Source organism: Nicotiana attenuata, unplaced genomic scaffold (assembly GCF_001879085.1).
Source record: "Nicotiana attenuata strain UT unplaced genomic scaffold, NIATTr2, whole genome shotgun sequence".
In the NCBI taxonomy this organism is placed as follows: domain Eukaryota; kingdom Viridiplantae; phylum Streptophyta; class Magnoliopsida; order Solanales; family Solanaceae; genus Nicotiana; species Nicotiana attenuata.
The window spans coordinates 12,899-23,796 of NW_017671654.1; the positions used below are offsets into that span (position 1 = coordinate 12,899).

The 10,898-nt window shown below is 36.7% G+C and overlaps 1 protein-coding gene across 1 annotated transcript; it reads right to left on the minus strand.

The window, feature by feature from the left end:
- Window positions 1–840: 840 nt before the first annotated feature.
- Window positions 841–6,600, minus strand: LOC109209518 (protoheme IX farnesyltransferase, mitochondrial). The gene is made up of 7 exons (XM_019372801.1): window positions 6,211–6,600; window positions 3,866–3,995; window positions 3,478–3,615; window positions 3,209–3,342; window positions 2,469–2,594; window positions 2,000–2,103; window positions 841–1,572 (listed from the first exon to the last, which is right to left on the minus strand). The coding sequence occupies exons 1-7, from the start codon at window positions 6,519–6,521 to the stop codon at window positions 1,202–1,204; spliced, it is 1,314 nt and encodes a 437-aa protein (XP_019228346.1). The 5' UTR covers window positions 6,522–6,600; the 3' UTR covers window positions 841–1,201.
- Window positions 6,601–10,898: the final 4,298 nt, after the last annotated feature.

The window sequence follows — 10,898 nt, forward strand, 5'->3', positions numbered from 1 at the left end:
TTTGGTATACTAAGTGTAATTTACTCAAACCTTAAACATGTAGGGTAAAAAGGTTTCCTATGTGGTATAGAAATGTAAAAATTCCTATTATATTTGATCTCTAAGTTCGTTCTCGTCACATACAATTATCTTACTAATATACGCGTCTTACACGTACAAAGCACGTATCTTAAAATTAGTCTTAAAAAAAACAAATGAGGCTAAATCTCTATTGAAACCTAATCAATGCTGAAGCTCCAGAGAATTCATCATGTACAATGTTTTTATATCGAATTGTGTGGAATTTGGATCCTCGTGTCACAGAGGCAGGAAAGCATTATACCCGTGCTTTTTTCATTTTTAGCCCGCACTAAAAACTATTTACATTCGGTAGCCGAAAAAATATATAAAATTATATTATTTTTATATATAACATACAGAATGTATATATATACAAAAAATATACATTTTCCCGATTATATTTTGAGAGCAACTATACAGTGTCATTTTCCCTATGATATATAATGAAAAAGAATAACAAAATGAAATAATAGATGTATTATTTTTTCAAGTAGTAACATACCAAATGACCCCTTATGGTTTTGTTCTTTAACCAGCACTCGCTATGGTTATGTTCTTTATTACCAGCATCTGTTAATATATATTAAGTGAAATTCTTTAACTTTTCTTTTTTAAAACTAAAGCTTGTTACCTTCTTTTATAATTCTAAGATGCACAATACTTACTTTCTACTTACAATGGCTTTCATGTAATTTTCGAGTATCTGATTTTTGAAACTTCTTCCGTAGCAATTCTAAATGCACCTTGAAATATGGTGAAGTTCACCAACAAGACATTCAATTTGAGACAAAATGCACTTCGTCCATAGCATCAATGAATTTACAAAATTGCTCTCGCAACATCACTAGCCTCAATGTTATTTATGCCAATCATGTAAAAGCTCTCCGCAACACCGGATCAAGGAAATAAGATTACTCCATATGCATCATCTGTAAGATACCACTTTGATCTGGTAAACATACTTGTGGACCAAACAATAAAAAGAACAAAATCTATTCCTTGGACATCCCACGCCCAAGGTTACTCAAACCTTTATAAGTATGACATCCAGGTGCTGCCAGTAATCCAATATAAAGGGGTACTTCTGTTCCTGTTTTTATTACATTAGTACCAAAAAAAAATTCGAGAAAAGATTCATATCTTATGGTGTGGCATATGAAGGAGCTGGCAAGAAAGGAAATGGAGCAACTGAGGCATACGATACAGGTGGCCGACGTTGACCACCACCTACAGACTGCTTCTTTCTGTTTTCTTGCGACCCTTCTGTACTTTCCAATGAAGATGACATCTCAACAATCTTAATGGAGTTTTCAATGGTCATTTGCTGCTCACTCTCAGTTACACGATGAACTAGAAGCCCAGACATAAATACGGGAAGATAGAGAAGGCTGGCATGGAACATTCTCCTAGCATCTTTGGTTGTACGGTTCAGGTAGAATGATACTGCTGTACAGCTAATAGCCAGAGCAAGAAGTGTCGATTCGAGGCAAAACCACCCAGATGTCAACCCCCCTGCATGCAGATAGTCATAAGAGAAGGAAGTTTAGAGACAGCAGGAAGAGGGAGGTTAGACATTAACAAAGTACAAACGGTATTCACAAACAGAGGGAAGCCACATTGAGCAATTGCCATGAAACCATTAAGTTGCTAGGCAAACCAATCTGGGACCAGATTCATTCCAAGATTTTCTACAACTCAGGTAGCATTTCCATAATGATATTTAAGCAATTTCATATTTATGTACTCCACAGAAACCTAAAAAGTTGTCATTGTACACACTTATTAAAGTCAACTTAAGCCACCTAAAGTTGGACAGAGAGAGGAAAATACTAGTCCACTTACCTTACAAAACTTGGTGGCGCTTCAAGCCATGCCAAGTAACTTTTACACAGACAATAACGGAAAAATGGAAATATTCCTATATAGAAAATTGACTCACAATCATAGGCTAGGTAACCCAATGGTAGTAGATATAGGCAGTTCCTCAAGGCAACAGCGGCTGTCCTCTGACCAGAAGCATCAGCAAGCGAGAACATCTTGAACCTATCCAGAGAATGATAAATGACAAGTCCAGGAAGAATCTCAGGGGCCAACTTAGAAGAAATATATAGAACATTAAGAGAAAAAAAGGACGCTACATGATGTCAAGCAGCTTTTATTGCAAGCATCATCAACAAATATTCAAGCTCCCCCACCCCCAACCACAATAAGCCTCTGGTAGCCCAAGATTTTTATTCGTCGTTTATTACATGAAGACTAAAGCTCGAGGACCTCTTTAGAGATAGCACATGCGGGACAATTCTCGGCGTCTAGATGCATATGACCATTAATTGAAACAATATGGCTACTTTCACCACGCAACAGCCTTGACTTTGGAGATCATTACATATTACATAATCAGTACTTACCCTCCATCAGCATAATCTTTACGGCACAAGTACGCTAGGGCCATGAAATGAGGTATTTGCCAAAAGTACAGAGCTGCTGGGAGGAGCAATCCATTCAGAGACACTTGACCAGAAGCTGCGGCCCACCTATACAAGGAGAGAAAACCTTTCAGTATGGGCTCATCAGCTGTAGACCCACAGCAATTGCAAAAATACCAGAAAACACAAGCTAAAACATAGTTATATCCAGGTACTTGCTGTAAGTGGTACTCTATTAACATTTCCGTAGTAACAAATGCAATTTATAACATAAATATGCAATTCAGCTGGATAATATTTCATCCTTTCTGCAACTAAATAAGAAACTTCCCATGCATCGGGTCTAAAAATAATCATAATCCATGAAGAGAGTTGCACTCTGAAGGTGGAATTGCTATTTTACTATGCAGAATAGCTACATAACAAAATTAAGTAATGCATCACTCTGAGGAGCGCAATGACGCATACACAAAGAAAATATAGATCTGAAGCATGCCAAAACGATCAGTCTAGTAAATTACCTGCATAGTACAGCATGCCAAAATATGCCTATCAATGAACATTCTCAAACCAACAATTAATTCATGAACTTGTAAGAAAAAAACAAAAAAGAATGATAAAAGATCATGTCTCCTTTATGTGCAGGTACATAGACACATAATTTCGGTGGGACCGATATTGGTAAGGCAGAAAGCCTAAAGAGTGTATAACAAGACAATTACCCAAGCAGCGGTGGGATAGCACCAACAATTGCACCGACCCATGTATTTATTGGATGTATCTGCTTTAGTGGTGTGTATACAAACGCATACAGCACAAGATTAGAAGCCCCAAGGCCAGCTGCCAACATATTAGCCTGTAGAAACCTTGTCATAGAAATTGCAACATCAATCCCTCAATCAATAATTTATGTCAACGGAAAGAAAGACAGTCTATCTAATTGTAATATATATATATATTGTCAGACTAGTTGCAGAGGCTATCCGCCCACCTTGCTAGCCAGTAGAGCAGTGCCCACTATCCCAGAAGATGCTGCCCATGTTACTGCATGAGGTATACTAATCCGTCCTGACGGCAATGGTCTTCTCTTAGTTCTGTTCATCTTAGCATCATTTTTTACCTCAAACACCTAAGACCAAACAATACAACAATTAATCACTGACGTTTCACTGCTTAAAAAATGCACGAAAAGCATATGCTGCATCAACAGTCACTGATGGATACAATCTTATATCCTTCAATTGTTTCTCAAAGAAAAACGTTAAGGGAAAAGGCACAAATTTCTTGACAGCCCACCGGGGATTTACCCACTTTATCGGGAGGGCTTCAATTCTCATTTAGGTGGCCATTTAGTTGTCAGCAAGATTGCAGCATTATACCTGATTTAACGTGTTAGCCGATGCCGCCACCATCATTGTGCCAGCACATGTGCAGCAAAGTCCCATGTAGTCAATGGCACTACCACTCCCAAGGACATACCCAGCGCCGGAGGTTGCAACAACTAGCATACTGAAATAAGTGTAATTAGAGAAAAATGAAGCAGCAAAAATATACAGTGGTGACATATTGAGTAGCTCATTTACCAACATTCTGGAAAGAAAAGACTGGAACAATCAGAACAAGCAATAGAATCAATAAAGAATATAGAAGCTCTTCAACTGAGTGAAAAGCCAAGGAATAATATGATTAGAAATTTGGAATGGTTGAGAGCACTCTTTTTTCTCCCACTAAAGGAAATCCATATTAGACCACTGAAAAATGAGGAATGGAGCTGGAAAACAAGAAAAACCAGTGTCTTGTCTTCTTTTGCTGCTTCTTGGTCTGGATCTTAATTTGCTTAAGCTTCTAATTTATACTACTAAAACACTAACGTAACTAACTTCATTCTATGAAAAAGTTGATTCTCATGTCCTTTAGAACCAGCTTGACAAGCTAAGACTAATCTCAAGCTAACTTTTTGGCCCACAATCTCCTACTTCTATTTTTTTTTATTGTGTGTTTTTTTACAGAAGATAAGAAGCTTGTATCTTGAAAAGGAACTTATTTTTTTGTTGGTGTGTGTTTCACCTAATTTTTTTATGAAGTAAATTGCATTAGAGAAGGCATTAATAAGATGCAGAATTACATCAACAACAACAACAACATACCCAGTAAAATCCCACTAGTGGGGTCTGGGGAGAGTATAGTGTATGCAGACCTTACCCCTACCCCGAAAGGGTAGAGAGGCTATTTCCGGGAGACTCTCGGCTCAACAGAATTACTTCATTTCTTGCAATTTAAATCTAAAATGAACAGGAAAATCCATTAAAATTGGATACGAATTGAGTCTTTAATGATTTCTTGTAGTTAGCTGCTAGCCTCTTCTTTTGCTTCTCACTTTCGGACCCCTATAATATGTTTTAACTTTTAAGGCTCTAAATGAGTAAATGGACCTAGCATCACCAGGAAAATCATTAAAACGGCCATAAAAACCAAAGTGTTCTATTGAAAGGTAACCCTTTAGGGAAACAATAGAGGCTTAGAGTACTTTATAGACAACATCCAACTGTCCAAGTGTATCAGTCAAATACAGTACAACATATACAGTCAACCTCGAACACATGTGCTACTCCCATTTAGTCACATTTTGACAAGACTGCCTTACCTTCTAAAACCGTTTGTCCTTCATTATTATATTGCTATAGTTCATGTATATCATTCAAACATTCATGAATTACTCAGCTAAGTTGCCAGAGTCTTGGATCTTCACCCCACAAAATTTTGATTATCTGCAGCAGCCAACTATCATGGGAATTTATTCTACACATTGGTACCCATGCCTCACAACCACCACAAGAGAAAGAAATAAAGGGCAGAAAAACACACAAGACATCAACCAAATACCCTCCCTCCTTCCACCCCTCTATCTAAAAAAAATAAGCCAAGGATAGTAAGATATAAAATTCGGAATGGTTGACAGCGCACAGTTTTCTCCTGCTAAAGGAATTTCATATCAGAACATTGAAAAATGAGGAATGGAGCCGAAAGCACAAGAAAATAGTAATTAGTCTTCTTTTTCTGCTTCTCAATTTGGATTTAATCCGCCTTAAAATTGTAATTTGTAAATTTGTACTACTTCTAAACACTAATCCCTTGAAGTAACAAACTTGGTTTAATGAAAAAAATGATTTCTTTTGTGTTATCAAAAGAAGCATAAACAATCTAAGAGTAAATTGGTATGTCCACTACACTCCAGAGTCCAGCCTCTCACTTTTTGACCCACTATCTCCTACTTTTTTTCTTAGCCTACTTTTTTATTATCATTTCACCTAGAGTTCCCAACACAAAATCTAACATGAAAAGGAAAACCAATTTACACTAATCGCGTGCATGTCAACCAATCCACTGGGCGACCTACTATAACCCACAACCTACCAAAACTGGGGCAAATGGGCTCACACTGAGAGCATTGTAGCAGGATCAATATCCTTCGTGATATCTACAAGATGACCTAAAGTTCATTCCTGTAAGCACAACTAAACAGGCCCTAACGTCCCAATAACTCTACGAAGCCAGTTGATACATAAGTTAATTCACATACTCCAATAATTGGATTCAGCAAGTTATTAGGCAAATACTAAACAGCAGTTGCAGTACCATTACAGAAACAATCAACTACATCATCCGGTCCAAATAATTCCAACAGTACTTTGAATAAGGATTCACACAGCAAAAAGGGGCAAACCTTAAGCGAGCTTTAGAAAGCTCCCAATAACAGCGCCCATAGTGCTTAGCAAAATCCACAACATCCCTAGATTTCAAAACTGATGCAGCAGCCGCAAAAGATGAAAGATCCACAGCTGAAGAACCCGGAGATCCGGACGAAAACCCCAACTTTACTGAACCGGCAGCTTCAGTTGACTCCGGACCGGAGCCGGCGGCTGTAGAAGTGGATCGGGTAACAGCGCCATGATGAAGTAAAGGAAGACGAAGAGAGGAGGAGGATTTGGAGGCGGCTAGGAGCTTCGAAGAGAAACCCACCGTGTTTCTCCACATGGCCGAGTCTGAGTTAGGGCGAGTTGAGAGAATGTTTCGAATTTGATCTGTGGGATTTTGGACGATATTGTTAATGCCGTGTTATGAGTTTCTATTTTAGTCCTTGAAATTTTAGAAAATTGTGTAATTGATATGCCAAAAGTTTATGAAACCGGCAGATGATAATTATGAGAAAAGTAAAAAAATAAAATAAAATAAAATAAAAAGGATTGTATCAAAATTTTATGCTGGGATATATTGTCAATTTTATACTGAGCTTTTGGAAATTGATATTTTTAGATAGAAAAATATCATCTACAGTAATTCTTTCCGCTCTCTCGCATCAATCATTCAATTGTATGTGGAGATTTCTCTTTGAGCATCACAAATATTCAAACCATGTCATGTTTGGAGTATTTTGTATAAATTCACACCACTTATATTTTTAGTATATTTGTGGAGTTAAGTGACGCTTATATTTTAAAATAGTTCACCAAACACTATTTTTGTTTTGAAATTCTGAAAATTATACAAACTATATATATTTTTCCGGCATTTACGTATAGTTATCGGCATTACGATTATTGTATTAAAAAAAGATAAAATTAGATCGATCCTCGAGTGCAAAATTCTCTTTAGAAACAGATATGCGCAAGAAAAGTGGGGTATACCCAAGATTCAAATGAGTGTTAGAGATTTGGATCACAAAATTACGATATTCACAAAGCTCCTCATTTAAATTGGAAAAGAAACTTTGCTACCATCGTGGATAGTGCTAAATCCACACCCTTTTTTTTTTCTTTCAGTCAAAGGTATAGTACCAGAATGTTGATTTCCAGAGGTAAATTAGAAATAGTTGACTGGATTAAGTCAACTTAAACTCTCAAAGCACATAAATTATCCAGCAAATTGCGTCTTGTCTATGGCCGCAGTGTCACCAATGTAGGCGGGAAAAACAAAAAATAGCACGTTTATTTTCAAGATTATGCTGAAAATGTTATTGTTTGCCAAATGGTTTCTGAGTGCCTTCTCCCTTTATATCTTTTGATTTTGGTAAGACCAATTATGTTTGTACACTTCACCAACTCTTTCATCAAGTGGCTCCATATTTCTCTACAGCTGCTTTTGGTCAGATAAAGTAGACTATATATCCATATAAAGAGAGTTAACATTTTCTAGAATATATATATATATATATATATATATATAAGTCTTTAGGTGTCACAAAAGAAAATTTTGTACTGTGGTACAAGACTATCGACTTATATCATGGATTTGCCTTTTGATTTTAATAGATCATGTGAATAAGTCCTATCCTATCTTAACATGAGGCATGGGGATCTATATAATAATTCAGAGAAAATAAAGAATTAGAAAGTTAGACAAAACAAAAAGGGAACAATAATCCCAAATTTCATTATTCAGCTTAATTGAATAAATTTCATAGTCAATTTTTCTAGGTTTTAGAAGACTTTTTTTATTACTACAAGACAATCTGCATAACTTTTAACATACTAAGAGAAAGTTCAAGTCCCACCAGAGTATTTTGCTAGCTGATGATAAATAGAATAAAATATGGTGATCGAAGAATTATGAGAAGTTCTAAAACTCCTACTGCATAATTTTTTTTATGTATTATGATACTCACTTGCAAGCCTATAGGGATAAGAGAAAAGGCATAGCTCCTTATGTAGGGGCTCAACTAGTATTCATCTGTAATTTCTTGTAATGCTTGGATATATGTCCTTGTGGCAACAGGGTGAGAGAAATTCTTTAGAACTCAAAGCTCAAATGGTTCTTAGCTATGTATGCAATGAGTTACATTAAGATCTCATGCATATAATATTGCGTTGTGCAAGGCAATGTTATCTAATGAATGTATTAACAGTGGAAGAAACACATACACGTCCCTTTTTTGGTAGTTGAGCTTAGGTCGATGAGATAAAACTACAAGTAATTTATTGCTATCTTTTGCTCGGTATGCAGACTCTAAACATTATGTATGTTCACTTTGTTGCATGCAAAAGAAAGCACACTAATGCTATATAACAAGAATTAAAGGACATGAGGAATCTAGAGACAAGTTCCAAAGTCAGCATGATGAATCGGCCTCCAGAGTTGAATCAGCAAAATTAGAACAAAATTTTAGCCGAGTAAATACATTGTTTTGTCAAAAAAGTTTTAAAAGGAAATGTTGAAAATAGATAACACAGAGCAAAACCAAAATCCAGATTCACATTGTGATGGTAGGCTATAATCTCGTGTTTTAGTCGTTTATTGCACCCTAATTTACTGCACTTTAATTGTATTTGAGCTTTAATCACTAGTGTTTTGTACTTATTATGTATTTTATACCTTGTAGGAGTGATTCCGAGTGATGTAGATGTTATGGAGCTAATTCGAGCTTTGAAGTACGAGTAAAAGCCTAAGGAGATAAACCGGGAACGTGTTCGGAGGTCGAGGACCAAGCCTGGACATCAAATATCAAAGTTTGAACCGTACTATGAGAAAATCCCACAGCCGCGGCGCGTGAGGCGCCGCGACTGTACAAGCTCTGCTACTTGACAGAAGTTGAGCTCTCTGGATTTCCCCATTAATGCCTCGCATGGCGTGTCACTCCATGTGGCGCGCCTGTGCAAATTTTACAGAGCCATTGTCCTATTTCGGGCCAGAGAAGGTGGTTTCATCTGGGACCGACCCTACTTGATATAAATACATGGAAACACATTATTTTCTAGACTTTTGACATACTTTAGACGTAAGGAAGCTAAAGAGGAGTTAAAGGAGCCAAAACACAAGGATTTCATCATTCCTTCCTCACTCAAGACCCGAGTTTGGATTGAATTTATATTTTCCTATACTTTTATTATATTTATGATAAATTACTCCATGTCTATGGAGTAGTACTCTTTGGTGTTTGATGGATTTGGTGTATTGATATTTGTTTGAGGATTATAACTCTAGTTTTATGTATTGAAGTGTTTTTGGATGATTTAATCGTTGCATTTGTTGTCACTTGTTCATGTAATCGAGAGAGGCATAACTTGTGATATATCTGCATTATTTTGTTGGTTGAATTCACTAATTCTTCTTAGTAATCAAATGAGGCTAGTTAAATCATTGATTAAACCTAGTTAGGAGGATAATCGAGAGAGGTTCTCCTAAAGATCAATCCACTACGCATTCTTGCATATCTTCATAGAGCTTAAATTGGTTCATCTCGTGAGGTTGAGGCTTAATCGAGAGAGGAATTTCTACTAAACAATTAAACTGATAATTAAGTGAATTCGGGAGACTCTCTTGAATATTAGAAGTGAATTAACTAGTGTTAAATCCCAGACAATTATCTTGCACCTACTATCTTCTCCCATTGATATCTTTCTTTGCTTATTTCTTGCTTTGATTGCCATTAGTCAATAGCTTTAGATTCTTAGTTAATTTTAGTATTAATCATATAAATCTAAACTGTTGATCATCTTGGATAGCAATCAAGCTAGAAACTACAAGAATACTATTTAAATTCAATCCTTGTGAATACTATATTATACTATACTATATTTGATTAGCGAGCATAATTTTTAGTGGTGTTTTGCACTCGTCAAATTTTGGCATCATTGCCAGGGATTGGCGACCAATAGTCTTTGAAAGAGTTTGTAGTTCTAATTCAGGAATTTTTCTTTTTATTTTACTTTTCTCTTTTTACGTTTGGAGTTCTTTAACTGTGTGTTGGCCTCAGGTTAAGAGTGGTGCATGACTCGAGTTTTTGGGAAGGAAGTGTTACCATACAAGTCAGAAATTGAAAAACAACTGCGACAACTGAGGAAGGAAAGAAATCTCACCGAGACGTTAGAAAATGTTAGGCAATCCTCAACTAAAGAAACTATGGCTGGAGACGATGATGATAATGTAGATTTGGCTGCAAGAGAGGTAGCCCAACAACGAGAAAGAGCTGCACGTGATGCTGAAGAAGCAGCTATTAGAGATGCACAGTTTATCTATGAAGAAGAGAGGGCTCGGAGAATTGCTCAGAATCAACCCTTGGCTGCAGATCACTTTGGAAATATAGCTCCCGGGCCTACGAGATCACTTGGCAATTATGCTAGACCGGTTTACAACCAAGGATTATCAAGTGTTAGACCACCTCCAATTGCAGCTAACAATTTTGAGTTAAAGCAAGGGTTGCTTCAAACCCTTCAGAACTGCTGTGTCTTCTGAGGAAAGATGAACAAAGATCCAAATACACATCTAATGGACTTCGAGGAGATTATGAACACCTTTCAATACTACAGGGTGTCACAAGATGCAATGTACTTAAGAGCATTCCCCTTCACACTCAAAGTTGATGCAAAGGAGTGGCTTCGAAGCTTCCCCACGGGATCAATTAGAACATGAGATGAG

Excerpts from the sequence above, each read along its gene's own strand:
- LOC109209518 (XM_019372801.1), bottom strand. The coding sequence starts at position 6,521 with ATGTGGAGAAACACGGTGGGTTTCTCTTCGAAGCTCCTAGCCGCCTCC. Across the intron at positions 3,343-3,477 it reads CTGCTCTACTGGCTAGCAAG|GCTAATATGTTGGCAGCTGG; the intron begins GTGGGCGGATAG and ends AGGTTTCTACAG. Across the intron at positions 2,104-2,468 it reads AAAGATTATGCTGATGGAGG|GTTCAAGATGTTCTCGCTTG; the intron begins GTAAGTACTGAT and ends TTCTCTGGATAG.